The sequence below is a fragment of the Amblyomma mixtum genome, chromosome 2, assembly GCF_055824585.1.
Source record: "Amblyomma mixtum isolate Tamu chromosome 2, ASM5582458v1, whole genome shotgun sequence".
Taxonomy (NCBI): Eukaryota; Metazoa; Arthropoda; class Arachnida; order Ixodida; family Ixodidae; genus Amblyomma; species Amblyomma mixtum.
The window spans coordinates 291,814,581-291,835,027 of record NC_143013.1 but is presented as its reverse complement, the minus strand read 5'-3'; the positions used below and the strand labels follow the sequence as shown (position 1 = coordinate 291,835,027).

Genomic DNA, 20,447 nt, shown 5'->3' with positions numbered 1-20,447 from the left:
ATCGTACTTTTCTCTCATGCTTTTTCGGTTTCAACAGCAGAACGATGGCTGTGACGTCAAATGGTGGTCTTATGTCACGTGAGGCGTGAAAACACGTCGATATAATCGCTGCTTTATCGTTTTAATTCACTACAGTGCTGAAGGCAGCCTTCCTAAAGAGTCAGAATAACAACGAATGTGGAAGCAGCTGTTGCAGTTTTTTCATGCCTCACGTGACATAAAACCACTCTTTGACGTCACAGTCCTCATTCGGCCGTTGAAACCGAAAAAGCGCGAGAAACAAATTCGATTATAAATTATTTACCGGTGGTGGGAGAATACCAGGCGGTAATCCATGCATAATAATCCCTTACGCATCATTACAAACAAAACACGCACCCAAAAGTTTGGGTGTCCATACTCCTTTGATTTTGCTAATGCGAGATGAAGCTGGAGCTGACGAAGCATAGTGCATTTGCACGTTCTTTTTCTTTCATTTTCAAACCTGCCGGTCACTCGGATCAAAGTCGACGAAAAAGACTGCAGTGCGCAGAAGAAAATGAAATTTCTAGTACATGAGCAACTAGACCACATAGAAAAGAAAGGCAAATTAAGAAAGTTATCGCCGTAAAAATCCATTTACGATATGCGTTATTCTTGGGCCTGGATTCATTAAATCTGTTCGAAACTTTGGGGTCGGGTTGTAAACGCGGCTTACTGCAGTGTTATTGTGTCCTAGAAATGTATAGTGGGGATATTGGAGCCCGAAAGTGGGGTCTTCGCAGGCAGATGCCGCTGCTGTCGCTTGCGTAGCATTCAAAAGTAAAATGGCGGCAACTTAGATTCCCCTATTGCAGTTGCGGTTGATTGGCAACTCGCAGATTGTATGCATGCACTTGCAACTTATCGCTCCTCGTCAGACCTCCGAATGAACCAAGAGTAAAACGCTAACTTACCTTATTTTTTTTCTGTTGGGCCTAACAAGGCTTACCAATCTCGAAGGCTATTTATTTTCTTGCTGCCTGGGAGCAGCCAGCTCCCGACATTGCACCGCCCGTACACATTGCGCGACTGAAAGAGAGAAAAAAAGGAGGGGATTAGATTTAAGTTGATTTAAATGACGGCTAACTGGGACTCCACACCTGCGCAGATAGCAGGGCTCATGGCAAAAGTTATTCATACCGCTCGAGCGGTAGGCTGCCTGCTGTCGAGACAGGCGGAGAGGTGACTTTTTATCGTATGCATGCCACTTTGTCCACAGTGCAGTGTATTTATTCCAACGTTGGGCCCTATTAATATGCAAAATTCTCTGACTGTGAGACGTCACGTCACTGCAACCTGCCCACTGTGGCGGGTGGCAGCTTAATTTGTCGATAGAGGTCACGTGACCGAGGCAAGAGAAACGTGGGTCTCGCAAGCCCCTCCGGCGGTTGTGTTTGAAACAGCCACCTGCCGGAGCAGTGGTGCATCGCTTTGCCGCTGCACCGCTACTCCAGTAGTGGTATGAGGAGAGATAGCAGGCTTAAACATCAGCCTCTACGCAGATGATGTAAATGTCTGGCTAAACAAAGGAGGCGAATCAGAAATGAAAGAAAAGCTACAGAAGGCAGCGGATATCATTAACGAGCATGCGAAATGCGTGGGTCTCAGCTGCTCTCCGCAAAAGTCTGAGCTATTTGTAGCAATGAGCAAGCGCAGTCAAAGGATACCGGCAATCGAGGTTACACTTGAAAATAGAACGATACCAATTGTCGATGAAATAAGAATCCTAGGCATGTATATTAACAGAAAAGGGAAAAACAAAAGTACGCTAGACAAGCTCAAAGCGCAAGCTGAACTTGTCGTCAGAGCCTTCAGAAAGGTATCTAGAAGGGGGGAAGGACTCTCAGAGTCCAGCAAACTAAGACTCACGCAGGCCTTCATCGTTAGCAGGATATGCTACGCAACCCCATTCCTGAAAATAAACAAAACCGAAGAAAAGGCATTAGACACAATCATCAGAAAATGTGTCAAACGAGCGCTAGGGCTGCCCATTTCCACGTCCAATGATATACTGGAGAAAATGGGCCTGCATAACAATTGGAGAGAACTGACTGAAGCGGTTAGAACATCGCAAATCGAAAGGCTAACATCCACACCCGCAGGAAGGAAATACCTAGAGCTAGCGAAATGGGCAACCGTAGATAGCACAGTGAACACCAGAACAGATCTGGGAAGAGAAATAAGAGAGCATCTTATTATCGCTCCCATACCTAGAAACATGCATCCCATCCACGACAAAGGCAGAAGGAAAAGCAGGGTCGCACAGCTGACTGCTAAGCTAGGCAAGATGCCACAGGGAACCGTGGCCTACACTGATGCCGCGGTAGGCACGCTAGGAGACACCGTCTCCGTAGCCGTCGGGGACTCAGGCAGAACGTTACGCGTTGTAAGACACCTTGACTTAAAACCCCTTGTGGCGGAGGAGGTTGCAATAGCGATCGCTCTAACTCAGCCAGGTACCAAATACGTAGTAAGCGACTGCAAAGCCGCAATTAGAAATTACAGCAAGGGACGCATCCACGAAATGGCGGCTAAATATCTAAAAGACTTTATCCCAGCCCACAATATTCTAATTATCTGGACCCCAGCCCACTCGGGTCTGGTTGGAAACGAGGCCGCCCACAGGCTCGCCCGCTCCTCTTTACCTCGGGGAGCCGTGGACACCTCATACGAATTCAGCACTAAAGAGGAAACCAATACCTTTAATAGCATCACAGACATTCAGAAAAAGAACAAAAGGATCTATCCTCCTCCGGATAGATCGCTTAGCTCGGCTGAGGCCTATGACTGGAGAAGACTCCAAGCTAGAAACTTCGCATCCCCGTTCTGGAGGAGCTGGACAGGAGGTGACACGAGGGAGGATGCGGAGGTGTGCGATTTCTGCGGGCATACCGCTACACTCGAACACATACTATGGAGATGCCCCAGTGCCCCAGGATATGGCAGAATCAATAATGCAGAGGAATGGGAGACCATACTCAGAAGTGCCGACCTTAGCATACAACGATACGCTACCCGCCTGGCAGCAGAAGCTGCGCGACTATACCGTTGCTAGTCTTCAAGCTGCGACGCTGCCCCTCCCCGGACGCCTGCGTGCGGACCCGGAGGGGCACGGGTCTTCTTCTGGCGGAAATAAAGTTTCTTCACTCACTCACTCACTCTGCGATCTGTGAATGCGACTGAGGGCCGTAACGTCATCAACATCACTTGACCACCAGTGAACCAATCATAGAACACCGCCAAATTTGAAAGTCTGAGGACCCCCAAAATTTGGCAGTTGGCCCACCCCAAAAAAGGATTAAGGTGGATTAGCGGGTCAGGTTGCTATAATCACCTAAGATAATCCAATGGAAGGTACTCAGAAGACTGGAAGGTGATGATTCATGCATGCATGCATACATACCAATATGGAATCGGTTCCAACTGAAGTTTTGGCGGGAAAGAACAACATAAGACACTCACTGTAGACATCATATCAGGCAACCTAAATGTATTTTAAGAATGTAGTTAAGAAGGCCCCAAATTTTTGTTTGTGAAAATTTTAAGGAAAAAAGATGTTCTCAATAAAAAGTTTTCCTGCTGCTCTAATATTGCACTAAGAACTTAATACCCACTCATGCAAGCTTGATGCTTTGATTCGTTTCTGGAGGCGGATTATCGAGCTTGGCGGTCAAACAAACTATTCTAACGGCGTTTATACTTGACTTACATTACAGACGAAATATCGCCATCTTGCCACATTTTACAGTTGGCTGAAGCAAACAGCCACGTCGATTCCGGCAGCCATTTCAAGTCAACCCATATCTTGCTTTTCTCACATTCTTCGTTGTTCCGCGTCTTGTCCTGTGCTTTCCTCTCTTCGTCCTGCGTCGTTTTGAGCGGTTGCAATATGCTCTCCATTATCAACCACCAACTAGCCCGCCTTCACTTGCTCACAAGTATCAAGCAATGATAATTCGCGCCAAAGCAGCGATAGATACACTTCGGACTCGTATTTCGGAAGTAGGCGAAGGAGCGAGAACATCTACGCGCACCATCTGGAGATCATTTCCAGTTGCTTTTCCAACTGAGACTAGAAACAGGTTCGAACTCTATGGCTTTCTCAAACTCTTGCTGTATCTTCCCGGCCCTATCGGCTAAAGACGAGAACATGAATAAGCTCGCTGGAGCAGTGTTGCCTGTCTAGCTCTGGACCTCCGGGAGTCTATAGTGAAGCTCCGCTCGCATTCAGAAGTGCAGCACAGAATTCCTCAATGACCAAAAAGTAGTCCGTTGTTTAAACAAGAAGCTCATCACAAGAAAAATTTTACAAGCTGTAGAATTTTGATACTTCGCTTGTTTAATATAGTCAGAGAATAAAAAGGTGATTTCGTTTGCTGTTGGGATTGGCCAGCGGAGTAATACAGGACACCCAGTGTTAGGAACTGCTGCTTTTTTAAAAAGTTGTATCCTATTATAGGCCGCTCCACGCCTTCACCACTTTGATTCGATGCGTGGCCAACAACCGAAAAGTGCAGCCACATCTCTCGCGTCTCCACACTTGAGTGGACGACCTTCTGCAACCGAAACGGCGTGCATGAACATAACATTCGCTAAAAATGTTTGTAATTTCATCTGCGCGTTTTCACGCACCTGGAATAAATATACCCACCCTAATATTTGTGAGTTCGTGAATTACGCATTGCACTTCACCTTTATGTCTCAAGCAATGCGGCTTGCATGCAAAGAAATAAATTTATTTCCGGATGTAAACTTTTAACGGCAAGTGTTAGTACACACAGTTACAATCTTTGCAACAACGGTCTTACTTCTACCAGAGTCCTTAAATCGTTTTAAAGCATTGAATGACTCTGCTTTTACTGAGACATTCATGTCATCATGATCATCATTAGCCAGAAGCAAAGCCCACGATGCGCAAGTGCAACTGAGCAGGACGGCGCGTTTTGGCTCCAAAATAGACGTGTCTGTATCGCGCGTATACGGGTTGGAGTTTAGTACTTCCGCTCGATTTGAGCAATAGGTTTTCGAGTAGTCGAGAGCTAGGCGTAGTTGACCTGTGAGCACGTGCTGATCTAAAATGAGCCGGCACGCATTTCCACATCCATATCTTCCGTTTCCTCCTTTGTGACGAATTACGGGAAGAGACATTTATATACGGTAACTCTCGATACCTCGAACTCAGTGGAATTATGAGGAGTTCGAATTAAGTGAAGAACTCTTATAAAACTTCATACTAACTAGACCAAAATCACTTTGAATAAAATGGATGTTTGAAATATGCGAAATAACGATATTGCACTAAAGTTCGAACGCGAACATTTCCGCAGAGATCTGTGTGGTCGGGAGGTGAAGTAGAGGGAAAATGCTCTGACACTCCAGGCAAAGTCTCATGAGAGGAGCGACGTTTCGATGCCCACTCGGCGCCGAAACGGCGTTCCTTTCCTGAGACGTCGGCTTCGGTCGGAGTGTCAGTCTTTTCTCTCTATATTCGTAAAGTGCAACGATAGGAGTCGAAGATAATGTGCAAGGCCGTAAAATATGTACAAAAAACAGCTTTTGGGGTTTCGAGGCAATATACGGGAAATAGTGGAAAATTAACTCAAAATAAGCTATATTTAACCATGGTAGTTGCTCGATTCATTGAAATATACCAGGCAGTCGTCATCAGCACGAAGGCTGATGTACTTGTGGCAGGCAAAAGTTTGTCGTCGAAAAACAAGAACACAAGCAAAAGCACCTGTTGCACTTCTCGGAAAGCGAAGGAGAGGAGAGCTGACGACAATCAAGACAAGCTCACCGCAGGGCGCGGGTTTTGCCAATGAGCGATTGGGTATACGTCACACCACTTGAATTACGCGGACATTCTCAGCTGGCATGAGGATGCGCACTGCCTATATATTCTTTCGCGTTGTGTGCCCGGAATGTCTTCTTAAAAATCGCAACGTGCTTTCTCCGAGGTTCCGACCGCGGCGGCGCGAAAGCCCACGTGTTGATTGTGCGCTCCGTGCGCTCGATGTCGGAAAGCAGCACGAAACGAAACCGAGTGCTAGCCACACTGTGCGACACGACGCGAGCGCCGCCTGCGCAAGGCCAGCGCACCGGTTGTTGTATCGCAGGTTGTATCTTTTGGCGCGTTGCAGCGGTGTCATCATCTAGTGGCTAGTGTACTACGGGCGCTGTGGCACATGGGAGCAGCAGCATGGCTGACGAACTAGTGTTTATAACTGGCAGCTCGCCTATGATAGTGCTTTCCGCCGTCCTCGGCGTCCTAATTCTCCTGGTCATTCTTGTGGCCGGCCAGAAGAAGGAAGATGCCAAGAAGGAGCCTTCCGAAACGAGTGAGTAGCTGTGCATCATGTGCGTTGGTTCTCCCTTTGGCACGGTGCTTACCGAGCGTGCGAGTACGGATCATGTGCATACCGATAGGCCTCCGGTTCCGCGTTTCCCTTGTCTACTTGGTGTTTGCTTTTCGATTAATCGCGTCGCAGTTCGCTTACTTGTGATTGCTAACGCTGCGCCTGTTAGCGTTCTTCCCGGGGGTGTCCCATTTCACGTGGCGGCCCTTCGTAGTCCAACCGCGTGCGTACACAAAAGCAGTGTCGTCATCTTCGAGTCTTTGGGAACTTAATTTCTTCAGAACTCGTCGTGATGTGAAGAGGTGAAAGAAGTCGGCACACAGCGCAAATGTGGGTGTGCAAGCGCGCGTGCTTGCAATTTGCCACAGACATTGGCACCTGGCTTTCGATCGCCCGCCTATTTTCTTTTTCGTCCCCTCCCCGCACCTTTACAACCGCCGCCACCGCCGATCGAAGCGCACCGCAACCGACTGGCGCGATGTGTAGTTGGAAAAAAAAAGGCCCCCGCGGATACTAGCACTGCGGAATAAAGCCGGTACCGCGCTCTTACGAGCGCAGCCAACGGCTCAGCGTGCTGGCGAGGCGATGCTACCGAGTGACCTTTTTTATATATTTTTTTCGTTCGTGTTCTGGTCCGTTGATTCGGCCGGTCCAGTCCGCTAGCAGCGGACTCCGCTTATATTAGCTGTATGTGCTTTGGTCGAGGCGTCCTGAGGTAGCGCGCCATTCGCTGTGCGGGGCGCGCTGAAAAAAAAAAAAAAAAGAAACGAACTAACAAATACGAAGGAGCTCGAGTTGAGATGGAGAAAAGAAAAGTAAAAGCGAACGGGGAATGCCTGGAAGCGTCAATGGACCGGGAGGGTTCTTGACTGCACTGCTATTGTCGGCGAGAAAAAACAGTTACTCGCGAACGCCGGTGAGCCCCCGCCCGACGTCGAGATGGGAGCCGCGGAGGCGGCGCTTCTGAGCGAAGAAGGAAAAAAGAGACGTCAGGATTTCCGTGCAGTGACCGCGATGGCACGGTGGCTGTGGCGGGGTGCCACGGGCCTCCCCTTGCCCTCTCCTCGCCGGTATTACCCGCCTCTCCTTGGAGAATGCGTCATCCGAGTGAAACAACGCTCGCGATTTATTAGGAAACTTTGGCAATGACGCTCGCCGCAATCGCGTCGGTGGGCAAGGAGGGCTGGCCGTGTTTGCGCGGCCGTCGTCTGCTTTACTCGCGCACTGGCTTCGCGGTGGCAGATGAATCGCCCGCCGCCGACCGTGCGGCAACGCTCGCCACCAGCGGCTTCGTCGTATCCAAGGCAAGGAAGTGTTCTGTTCCTTACGCCCCGAGTCTTTCGTTGTCCGCGCTGCCCCGTCTCTGTGGTTTTCGGATGGGGGGGCTAGGTGATTACGGCTACGCGATTTGACCTAACCCGGTTTCATTGTGTATGCGCGCGTGGGGAAGGCCGTGGATTGAGGTCAGTGTCAGTCCGGCAGGCACTGGGAGATCCTGCTCTTTGGGTTCGCTCGTAGAGAGCAAGCAAAAGAGACGGGAAAATAAGTAACAAGCGATGAGCCTCTCTCCGTTCTTCGCCTTCTCTCGAAACGCTCCGGGCCAGCCGCCTGCTTTGCTTTCTGCTGACCTGAAGGCCCCCTTTCGGGCGGTCGTCTAGCCGCCGGCTGGTGGAGCTGCGTGGAGTTTCTCGTTTGTAAACTTTTCTTTTTCTTTTTTGCCACCACGTGCTCGCTTTTTGCGGTTAAACGAACGTCTCGACTGGCTCTTGCTATGGATTCGAGCTGCGGATAGCGCAAGGGCCGAGCGCGCGCCGTGTCTGTGTGTGCGCGCGCGCGGTTTCGGCGAGGAGCGGTTGTGGAACTTGTGGCGGACCACCGCCGTACGCGCGAAGCTTGGTTGCTGGGCGCGTTGCCTCCTCTTTTTCCCGGGATGAGATAGATGCAGCCGTGACGAAAAAGAATGTTCCCTTGAAAGAGCGAACGAAAAAAAAAAAAAAACCTCGGCTGTTGACAGGATGATAAGCGCTTGTGCCGACGTGGAGGCTGCCCTTTGTTTGACGCGTGTGAGCATGGTTACAATCGCCACCACATGCCGCGAGACACGTCAGCATTGCTTTGATTTCCCTGTTGGTGTCAAAAACCGCGTCCGCGTCGGGTGTGACTCATGTTTTTGTTTTATTTATACAAAAAAAGTTCTTTCTTGAAATCAGCTGCGCTACATGATAAAATTCCTCTCGGGCGTTGGAATTGTGAATATCGTCATGCGGGATCGGCTGGCCCAGCTGTGTTTATCGTGTGCGTCTGTTTTGGTGATGACACTGTCTAGCTGGCCTTCGGCCACGAGGACATGCTAGCCGAGGATTTTCCACTGTGAGGTTCTGCCTTCGTTGACGGAAACAACTGCGGGGATCGGTGGGTGCAGTACAGTTGTTCTTTGCTGGGAATCGGTGACCTGCTTGTTTGGACGTAAGGCGACTTGTCAAGCTGCTCACTGTGCTATAGTGTGGAAGCAGTGTATGTAACTAGTGTTAATTTAACAGGGAACACTTAAGACTCGACTGCTAGTTCATCATTTGCTTGCTGTTAAGAGTATTTCGGATATTCAGGTCTGCCAGTCTCATTCTTTTCTGAATTTTTGTACATGTGAGTGTAGTGTGCATGTGAGGATTATTTTTTTGTTTTTATAAGGTTTGGTTTGGTTTATGGGGTTTAACGTCCCAAAGCGACTAAGGCTATGAGAGACGCCGTAGTGGAGGGCTCCGGAAATTTCGACCACCTGGGGTTCTTTAACGTGCACTGTTTTTATCAGAATTTTTTATTTGTTCGCGCTTTCCAAATCCACTAGTGGTGCAAGCAGCCGAACATGTTGTGACGTCGTTAGGAAGCTTTAGCTGAACATGTTGTGAAATCGATGTGAAGCTTTAGAAGATTAAATGTCACTGGTCAATGCATTCTCTGCTTCATCTTTTGTTCTCATTTTTGAAGCGCATAAAGGGAAGCGGCAGATGTTAAAATCCTTCACGAAACATCATTGGTATGCACTCTCATCTGTTTGAGTTTGATGAGCCTCTCTTAGCACCATACCATTTTTTATCATTGCTCTCATGTGCGTCAATGTTTGTTGCAGTACTTGCCAGGCATATCTATAAAATGGAAATGTTGACATTGAGTCAGTCTGCCACGTGGTGCAGCAGTCCCGTATCAGTATCTTTTGCTGTGTTCATGCATATATACAAGCCCTGAGGTTTTACTCCTGCGTAGTTGTCAACACTGACTTTCGGAGTTGCAACCCTGCTGCCAGGGATCGACAGAGAACCAACACCTTTGATGTGCTTGCCTTGCAGCCAAGGAAAAGGACACCGTGCAGAAGGAGGTGCGAGCAGCGCCCAAGAAGAAGAAAGTGCAGGAGAAGAAACGCGATTTAAAAAGCCAGTACATACATCCGTGGCTAATGACGACCCTAAAAGGACACAGCGGCAACATTCTGGACCTAGACTTTAACGGCAACGGGAAGTACCTGGCGACTTCAGCTGATGGTAAGTTTCATACCTGGTCTGGCAAGCGTGTCCTCGCCCTCTGCCACTGTCGGTCTTCTTTTCTTTTTCTCCCTTCTCTGCTTACACTCGAGACTTTCCGTAGTGCATCACGAGGAGTTGCGTTCTGTTCCACATAAAAAACCACTGCGTGAGGTAATTAATCAGATAACATGCAAAGAAAAGAGTACAGGACGTGTGTACCACAATGAAACAGTGCTTGGTTTAAAAAATTTTGTACTGACATGGTTAGCTATCACATGTGTGTACTGCGATGGAACACTGTATTATTTTATTTGCTAGTATGTGCACTTCTTTTGCCGTATATTAACTTGGCTAGGTGCAGGGATCCTGCTATTGGCACCCCCATATAATTTTAATGTTTTTCCACCGAACATTTACACTACTGAAAGCACTGTCCTTTGAAATTGTAGCCGAGTGATCTGTTTACACTTGAGCAGCATTTTCTTCTAACTTCACTTTTTCGTATGCAATTGCCAAATTTGCTTGAGAATAAATTGGCTCTCAAAGTGAGCAGATGATATTTTGAGTTCAGTTTACAGAACTGTAAATATTTGTTGTTGAAGTGGAAACGAATGTTTGTATATTCACGCATATCTTCGAGTGGACATAGCTCGAGTGTTCTGGAGAAACACCTGCGTTTAGCATCATTTTTGGTTTAGCTAAGCTTTGTCCTAGATTGAAAGTAATTAGGAGCGAAATGATGTAGCCACAGTCTTTGGAGGCCATATTCCACTTTTACTGGTGGAAGGTGCCCTGCATCTCTTTCTAATAGCGTTGTGCACTCCAAGTTAGGTTTAGCAGCATTATACATTAGTAAGTGGCTGGAATACACTCAAGGTGCTAGGTGTCATTCCTAGTGAGTCTGCCTGTTATCTCGGCAATTACTGTCTTTGGAGCAGCAAAAGGAAATTCTCTAGAATTTACGTTGAGAAGCTTTTTATTCTTACCATAGCGCTGTGGTCAGCAGATCATGCAAGGTCTCTCCAGCTGTGTTTCTTATTTTAAATTGCAAGTTTTAAGGTTACTGCTTTGCTTGAGAATTTCGAATCTTTCCTAGCTTCATACTGTACAAGCTTCATACTGTACTGCCCTGACTTGGTTCAAACATGTGGAACTGCCCGGTTGATCTGTGTGCAGGATTTCTGGCTCAGAACTAGAAAGTAAATGACATCTGTGGTGCATATATTGCACATCATTACAATCAGTTATAGTCTTCTGTTGTCAGTGTACTTGACTATGTAGCCCCACTTAGGGCTCTCTAGTTCTCTCTCTGTGGGCGAAGGGAAGAACAGTGGTATGTGGGGAAACCCCTGTATGTCCCACCCCCTTCCTTCCTTTTTTTTTTTTGCTAAAAGAATGAGAAAACACCTTTATAAGCATGTTGTTCCCATTCCTCATGTAATTGAGCCGTATACTCTTCCATTCACTATCTGCTGCCGTGTGTGTGTGTGTGTGTATGTGTGTGCAATGACACCCCAGCGTGCATGCGGGTGGTGACTGGTCTTGTGAGCGTGGTGAAAGCTGCCAGGGTGCGGAAGGTATGTGCAGGTTGCTTCTTTTGGCCGGTCCTAAAGTGTGTTCCTCGCTTTGTTTTTTTCCTTCGGTGCTGGCATCGCGTGCTCTCTATCCGTGCTGTCCTGGACCGGCTCTGTAGAAAGCACACTCTGTAGAGAAGTCTCTATCCCCACGCTAAGAGAGAGAGAGAGAGAAAGAGAGAGTCGGATGGGGCCAGAGGAAGAGAGAAAGCGGCTTGGCCCGACTGTATTGTGTTGTCCCTCCTCCCCTTCTTCTCCCTTCCCTCCCGGAGGTCGCTGTCCGCAGCGCGCCGCCGGCTGGCAGAAGGCCTCGGCGCCCGTCCGCTCGCCGACCGCGCCCCGGGGTCCCCCGAGCCCGCTGGAAGGCTCCTGGCGCCTGCCGCTGTGCGCCGACGACCTCTACCACCAGCTGCTGCGCTACAGGCTGACCCCTCAGGAACTGTACCGCTGCGGCTACCCGCGCCCGTGCCCCGACGAGCCGGGCCGCGCCGTGTGGCTGCAAGCGGAGGCCGCGCCGGCCGACTCTAGCCGCAAGACGTGCTGCCGCTGCGGCTCGTCGTTCGTGATCACGCCGGGCGGCGAGTACTACGCCAACGACGAGTGCGTCTACCACACGGGCCGCCGCGGCCTGGCCGAGTTCTCGTGCTGCGGCGCGACGGGCGACGAGCCGGGCTGTCAGCGGTCCGAGTACCACGTGTGCGCCCAGGGAGCCCGGGGCGAGCGGGACGCGCCCGCCAGGGGCTTCGTGCGCACGCGTCCGCGGCACGGCGTCGCCGGCGGAGTGTTTGCGCTCGACTGCGAGATGTGCTTCACCATCCGCGGACTCGAGGTGGCCAAGGTGAGCGTGGTGGGCGCCAACGGAGCGACCGTGTACGACTCGTACGTGCGGCCCGGAAGCCCCGTGCTGGACTACAACACGGCCTTCAGCGGCGTCACGGCCGACCACCTGCGAAACGTGCGCACCACCCTGCAGGACGTGCAGGCCGTGCTGCTGCGCCTCTTCACCGCCTCCACGGTGCTGGTGGGCCACGGGCTGGAGAACGACTTGCGCGGCCTCAAGATCCTGCACGACACCGTGGTGGATACGGCCGTCGTGTTCCCCCACCACCGGGGGCTGCCGTTCCGCCGGTCGCTGCGCTCGCTGGTGGGCGCCTACCTCAACCGCGAGGTGCAGCAGGACGGCGTGCGGGGGCACGACAGCGTCGAGGACGCCCGCGCCTGCATGGAGCTCATCCTCTGGAAGGCGGCGCGCGATCAGAAACTGCGCGAGCGCCGGAACCGCGGCGCCGGCGGCCGACTCTTGCAGCCGTCGCTCTGAGTAGCGGGACGCGACAGGCGCGTCTTCTTCCCTACCCCTTCCTCCTGTTCTGCGGCGCGAGTGTGAGTGAAAAAAGAGAAAGTGTGGTGCGGAGGATAGAACCGCAACGCTCGTGCGCCGGCTCAGCCCTTTCTCTCTCTCTATGGAAGGAAGATGTTGACGAAGATGTGTGCTCCCCGTCGGCGACCAACGCACTGCCACCGCCCGCTCCGAAACGAACGATGACCCTCGGCGTCTGCGCCGTTGCCGCCGCCGCGCGGGTTGTCTTTTTGCGCACGCGGCCCGCGCCCCGGCTGGTCCTGTGTTGCTGTGAGCGTGCCGCTGAAGGACTCGAGGAGCGGCGCCACCCAAACCACGGTTGTGAAAAACTTGTATTTTTTTTTTAATTGCCCGGGGGACTCTGTGCCTCAGTGTGGGTGGACTCTCGGAATGATGCCTCTGGCCCTTCTGTTTCGATACCCATTGCTGTTGTTCTTAAAGGGATAAAAAAAGAATGTCGGATTGTATCCGATTGCGGGCAGAAGGGAAGGCGTCCATCCAAAAAACAGAACCGAGGAAAGAAGTACGAGAGGAAGCCGGGAAGAGCCGACAGGACCGTGCATCGACCATCATGTACAGTGTTTTATTTATTGTCACGTGCCCATCGTCATGCTGTTTTTCTAAGAATGTGTGCGGCTGGGTCTCGTGCAGCTTGCGGATCTTAATTTATTGATATATGACCGTCTTTTTGTATAATTTTTTTTACTGCCATTAAAAGAAAAGGAAGAGTTGTTTCGGTAACGAACAATCTTTTCCACAAGAATGAAATCTTTCTCTCTCTCTCTCTCTCTTTATCCCTGTCGTTGTCTGGTGTCCTGCACTTGAGTGGGCTCATCACGGCATAGTAGTGACTGCGCACATACCTTCGCACCCTGGCAGCTAAATCGCCTCGCAAAACATGTGCGTGCTTCGATCGTGGGGCGTCATCTGGTACCTGACGTGACCTGTATCGATGGACAGGTAACCATAGCATCTCGTGGTGCACACATAGTGACGTATTCCAATCGGCGATCCGAAGCAGAGCCCTGGACCCTCGAAAGAGTACAAAATCCGTGTCGGTCAGTGAGAACTCTGGGTCCGAATCCCAATCGGCCACTGAAACACCTTTTAGATTCGCGGAGCAAGGAAACGTGCTCCGGATCGCCGACTAGGATACTCCACAAGTTCATTCGGCACCACTCGGAGCGCTAGTACTGGCGTCACGGAGACGAACGATTGCGATTCTTGTTTCAGCATACTTGTACGCAGGGGGCCGCCGCGGTGGCTCAGTGGTTATGGCGCTCGACTTCCGACCTGAAAGGCACGGGTTCGCCCCCGGCCGCGGTGGTCGAATTTCGATGGAGGCGAAATTGTAGAGGCCCCTGTACTGTGCGATGTCAGTGCACGTCAAAGTACCCCAGGTGGTCGAAATTTCCTGAGCCCTTCGCTACGGCGTCCCTCATAGCCTGAGTCGCTTTGGGACGTTCAACCCCCATAAACCATAAACTTGCACGCAGGGGAGACCGCTTCCGGGGCTTGGCGCAAGTCATACGCAACAAACAGTGCAGGCATTGTGGGTTGGTGAGAAGGGGAGAACACCACTGCTCGTTGCACTGTTCGTTGCGTGGACGTCCACATGCAAGTTGAAGTAGTGCCCGCCCTGGCGGAGTCGCGCATCGTGGGGACCAGCCGACTCTCGAGACTGGAATCCGCTCGTGTCATATGATATAGTGTGCTTGTAAGGAGTATACGAGCATTCTCTCTAGACTGACGGGAACCTCCAGGGGCAGAACGAGAATTGCGTAAAAGTTTGGGTTAATTAGTGCGACATGACGTAAGGACGACGCTCGCAGAGCGAAAGTTGGGAAATGTCTCTCTGTGTGTGTCGTCCTCGCGACCTTCTCTTCTTCGTTACGCTGCTTTCGTAAGCTGAAACAAGAATCGATTGTTCGTCGTAAGCCGCGGGTCCTGTTTGCTCTCACCTCCAACCCGAGGCTTCTCGAGGCAATGCCCCTGCGTCTCACTAAAGCCCAACGCAAAGCGCCCGGAGGAAGTTTGCGCAGGGCAGCTGCACTCGACGACGAGCTGGCTTTAGCGGAATCTGAGGCTGTGAGATAAGCGTAGTGCTCTGATTTTGAGCTCCCCATGGTTTTTGATCAGCAATGACGTCTTGCGGATACGAAGGACGCCGAGCAGCAAACAAGCGGGACAGTATCGATAAGGTTGGCTTCCGAACACTCATCCGCGTTGCTACTGGCTCAGTACTGGTCACCAAACGGTTTGTCGCCGCATGACCGCATTCTGCCGGCCGAACTCTTGGGTAGCTCCTTTACGCCGAGAATTAATATACGACATGAAACCTTGATCGCTTGACCACGTTCTCTGTGGTTCCTGTTTACTGGGCACTGGTTGGCGGTGGTGGGACCAGGTGTGCAGCGCGGCAAAACATGGAACCCGAGAACATGACCAGCACGAGCGTCACCTATGAGGGCAGCCTTAGTTAGAAACTGGCTTCTAAGGCCTGGCAGCATGCTGCGAGCGAAAGCGCTGCTTTGATTTCCGCTTTCACCGGTCGGGTCTTCCCATCGACCCGAAATAGAAGAAAGAAAAACAAATTTTTTGTTTTGTTAAATAGAAAAACATAAAGGAACGAATAAGCGTTTCTCCACATCTCCTTTGACGTGGCAACAGGATAACTCAAGTGACCGTCGTCACTCCGTCTCTGGTAGTTCGCGTGCTGCTTTATGACCCGGAAAGATCACGGCACGGCTGCTCATTTGTATCACTTTTGCTCTCCGCTACGCCAATCGCCGACGGCTCGAACTTTTTCCTCGTGCTGCGGACAGCTCGCGTGGCTGTTGAAGTCTTCCGCATTGTCTGCCTTGCCCCTTTCCCTAAATCTTGGCACAAGTCGAGGGTGCCGTTCCTGCCCGGAAAAAAAGTGGCCACAAAAAAGTGACGTCGCGGAGAAGTTGCTCGCGTAGCGTCCAGCGCTGGGCGAGAGGCGGCTGACGTCCTTGCGTCACGGGGGGCCAGATGTCAAGGCAGCCAGCCCCCCCGAGCGACCGTCATGTGCACCAGCGTCTGCGGGCGCCTTCCGCTCGGCCTTTATCATCAGCTGACGGGCTACAGGGATAAAGGTCTCGTGCCATTATAGTTAAGACGAGCGCTTGCGAGAAGAACGATTGCAGCAGGCGAAGGACACGTGATCACTTCTTGGTGCTTTTTTTTTCTCTCATTTTATCCCTCTTTGCTTTTTAGTTAGCCTAGTTAGTTCTCTCTATCATGTCTCTGAAAGACCAGAAAGTACTCTTGTCTCGGGAGAGGGCGAATACATTCGGGTATAACTCAAGGTCGAAGTGGCGGATGTCCCTCAAAGCAGATTCTCTGACCAATGGCGTAGGCCTATTGTCATGACGTGGCCTTCAAGCGCCTTATACCCGCCAGCGTCGGATCGCAGGTGGATGCAGCTGCAAGGTGATTTACTGTGACGTCATGACAGTAGTCCGACGCCATTGGTTCGCAGTATTTTCTGGCCGTCTAGTTGGTGCGTGTCGTTAGTTCAGAAAAAAAAAAAAACTGCTCGAATAGACGAAGACGGAGCGATTAGAAAAGCACAAACGCGCAGACCAGACTTCCAACTCTTTCTTTTGGAAGTTGGAAGTGGAAAAAAGATTTGGAAGTCTGCGCTGTACCTTTATGCTTTTCTCGTCGCTCTGTCCACTTCTTTTTGCGCAGTTTTTCGGCATTGTTTAGAGGGCCTCATTTGAGGGGCATTTGTCGCTTTGATCTCGAATTGCGTCCGGATATAGTATCACATGTACCTTTGGGGAAGTCTGCAAGTGGGGTGTGTAGCCCTTATGAGCTGAGGTGTGAGCGCTTGTGGGCTGTACACGGCAACTGAGACGGAAGCTGGCAGTACGCTACCGAGTACACAATCACAAATGAAACAGGGACAGGTGTTAATTAAAGGTACAGGACCGGTAAACCAGTACAGCTGCTTGCTAGACGTCGAGATCGGCTCCGTGGGAGTGAAAAATGGGTACGTACCGGCCCGGGAAAGTGACCAAGGACAAAGTGAATGACACATCAGGGGCGCCGATTTTTGGGGTAATCTTTATTGCTTCCACCTCGTGCATAAATGCGGAAACTCGAAGGCAACATACTACACACTGTATAAATTTCTTAGTAGGCAGTGTACGAGCTGCGCGCCTTGCGGCGTTACGAATGCCGATTTCCTTATATAGAAGAGCGAAATTGATTGCAGTTCTTTCTTTCTTTCTTTCTTTCTTTCTTTCTTTCTTTCTTTCTTTCTTTCTTTCTTTCTTTCTTTCTTTCTTTCTTTCTTTCTTTCTTTCTTTCTTTCTTTCTTTCTTTCAAGATGTTCACGCAGAAATATGAAGCTGTTGTGGACACCTAACGAGTTTAAGGGCGCCGTGAGCAGCTGTTAGTTCTCGACTTCGACAACTGTCGGAATAATTCGCAGATGGTGGAATTTAGGATCAATCGGCGTGCCAGGCTTTGGAGCACGGTATCCGATGAGAGTTTTCTGCAGCTTTAGAGTGCGTAGTGTAGGCTTGAAATAGATTCAATTATCGAGGCGTTCGCTTGCTTATCCTTCGGGATTACATCCAGAGAGTACGCGTTGTTGGCACAGCGAGCTTTAGGCCTAAAATGGTGACCGTTTCAGGCGTACACAACGTTCGTACGGCGAGCTTCGCGCCTAAAATGCTGAGCGTGCCGGATGTTGGCACGACGAACTACTCCGTGCGACAGCGGCCTCTGTCTCTGTATGTCGGTCAGTCTCGCTGTAGTTTATTCAGTGCTTAGCCAACTTTGTGCTATGCATACTGCAGTGGCCGTCTACCGGCAATACAGCGGTCTCGCAGTTCTGTCTGGCCCCGGCTCTTTTTCCCTGGCGCTGTTGTGCCCTCGCAGAAGTTTCACGTCGACGTTAAACATGATTTAAATCGCCCGTAGAGGTTCGTAGAAGGTGTACGGAGCATTACAGTGAGATCAACGCCGACATGCGGAATGATTGGTCATTCGACACAGGATTCATTTTAGGAACTACATGAGGAAACGTGAAGGGACGGCATGAACGGAACAGATGGAACAAGGTGCAAGCTTCAGGTGAATATTCCAAGGTGCACTAAAGAACATTCTGAGCTCGTCTTTGTACTGCGGGAAATCGATCTACACGCTCAAGGTATCCTTGGAAACGTCGAATTATTGTCCTATGTGGCCGATTTCCCTATTAAATCGAATTAAACGTCCCGGCTCCCGCCTTTTTTTTTTTAAACTCACCTTTAAAAGTAGGAGGAGTCATCCAACGCGTAGAGTGCCTTTCAGTCAATCGCGTGGCGGCTTGCCTCTCTGCCAGCGGCGGAGTGATACCTAAAGCAGAGTCCACGCGTATTTTTATTTCCATGGGCCTAATTTGCGGCTGTGTAGTCTGCGACTGAAACTAACATTCTTCACTATCACCATTCCTCACTATCAACTATCAGGGTACAGGAATCAAAACTCGCTCAACAAGTTATCTTGTCGAACTTCGTGCCGGCGTATGCCACGCATTTAACGCCTGAGATACCAGAACTCCTTTGTTATGGTTATCACCGAGGACGAGGAGAGCAGACAAACGTATCGCCTCCTTTATCGATACAATACACACTTGGAAGAAACCAGGCGCTTGCGTGCTTCTCGACGTTTCTACGCGCGGTTCCTGAATTTTAGTCCGATACAGATTTACGACCGTGGTTATGCTTGGCTTGCTGGGGCAGTAGCTGCCAGCTACACCTGGACAGCGTGTAGCTATGTCGAGTCGTTCGTCGTGGATACAACTACGAAAAATGAGGGAAACCAACAGCCACCGAAACCAATGAGCATAGGGGATGTCTTCTTTTTTGTAGATTTTGTCAATGGGAGATTAATAAAAGCAGAAAAAAAACAACCGCTTGCCGCGCCGGTTGGGATCCGAACCCACGACCTCCGAACTTCGCGTCCAGTGCTCTACCAGCTGAGGTATACGGTGTTACGATTCATCTTGAGACCCGAGATGAAACGTAGCGGCAATTTTGACGGGTCGTTTGACTTCAACTTGACCCCACGATGACCTCACAGAAAAGGGTGACTTTCTGGGAAGTGGCCAATGAGGCTCTTCCCACACTCGGCTCGGCGAAAACGACCTCCCCTTCGAGAAGCAACCGACGACAGGAGAAGAAAAGGTGTCCCTCGTCTTGAAAAAAAAAAAAAAACCCAGAACGAATCAGAGGAAGCCTGCGCAGCTGCGGCTGTGACGTCAACACGACACAATGCTATAGGAATGCGGAATGCGGACTGCGGACTTAGTGTCTTCCTTGCCAGTTCCCACGTGCGGGCTCTCAACAGGTGTCTTGGCCAGCTGCGTCTGTGACGTGTGGTGGCGATCTTTTGTGCCACGATGAGTTACCGTCTAGTGAGGGGGCTCAACCGGTCTTCGATGGCGGTGCTGGTGCCGAACTTTTGTGTCACGATGGAATGTCGCCTGGTGAAAGGGCGGAGCCTTGGGCTATATAACCTGCGACCAAAGTGGGCACGAACGCTCTGGACCTTCGGTAATAGGTTCATCCAGTGGCTCTGAGCCTTGAGTATCAGGCTCATCCAGACGCTCGACGCTTTGAACTCTTAAATGGAGATTCCTTGTTCTTCCTTTGTAAACTTTTGTAAATAAGTGTCTCAGTTTCTTGCCATTAAATCTGCTTGTTTTTGTAATCTCCAACTGCGAACCTTCAGACGTTCCTCATCCCAGCCACGCTACCTCGAGCCGTAACAACGGTTTCAGTGGCTGTTGGTTTCCATCATTTATGCCATAACGAGCATCTCTTTCCGCTTCACTTGTATAAAATAGAGTTCGCTTGAGGACATCTTCCTCCCTTTTTACTCGCGTATAGGCGTATTCGTGTTCGGAGTGTAAACTCCCTCATGGAGTGCGTGGCTCATGTGTAGCACCAGCTGGTCTTGATGCTGCAGTCCGCGGATAATCCGTGCACTATAATCTCTGATCTTTAATAAGCCGAATTCGCGTCGTTTTCGAAGCGGTTGCTGGCGGCAGGTCGGCTCGCGTAGAGTGACACTGATGGAAGCAGGTCACGTTTTCGTTTTTGTTAAATAGTTTATGTCGCACTGTTAGCAGGGGGCCTCGAAACTAACGTAGCATGGCCTTGCGGTTGGCCGCGGTACCGATGTATCGTCAAGGTAACGAGAAGAAAAAAAAAACACAAAGCCGAAACTAGAATCATTTTTTTTTTCTCTGTCGCAGTGGAGAAAGTGCGAAAATCGAGGAAAATAAGAAGGCAAGCAAAAAAATGGGGGAAAGCAGAAGAAAGAAGGCCCGAAGCCCTGAGCTGCGGGAGGCCAAACGTTGCAGCCTTGGCTTCTTCGGGACGCGCTGTTGAAGAGTCCGAGGGGAGCGTACGCCTGAGCGAGGGCCTTCGGGCGGGCATTGTTTTTTGTGCAAAGCGAAGTGAAGGCCCTGTGTAGGTTTTCCTTTTGCTTCGCTTGTTTTTTTTTGTTTTTTTTTTTTGTCTCACCCGACAGCAACGCAGCCGGACCAAAAGAGCGTATAGAACAGCGCTACGGGCTGACAGTGTAGGTGGTGGGC

At 50.4% G+C, this 20,447-nt stretch overlaps 1 protein-coding gene across 3 annotated transcripts in view; it reads left to right on the top strand.

Annotated features, from left to right (window-relative positions):
- The first annotated feature begins 6,119 nt into the window (after nt 1–6,119).
- LOC149364461 (transducin beta-like protein 2) overlaps nt 6,120–20,447 on the top strand; it is a 230,444-nt gene continuing 216,116 nt past the window's right edge. The window contains exons 1-3 of one of the 3 annotated variants that reach the window (XM_089574406.1): nt 6,120–6,359; nt 9,722–9,913; nt 11,742–13,594. In XM_089574406.1, the coding sequence (XP_089430532.1) occupies nt 6,221–6,359; nt 9,722–9,913; nt 11,742–12,787 (1,377 nt within the window). In that variant the 5' untranslated portion in view covers nt 6,120–6,220 and the 3' untranslated portion in view covers nt 12,788–13,594. Of the gene's footprint in view, nt 6,360–6,992; nt 7,682–9,721; nt 9,914–11,741; nt 13,595–20,447 lie in introns of those variants that run through there. The other 2 variants (XM_089574408.1, XM_089574407.1) reach the window with 2 other exon arrangements.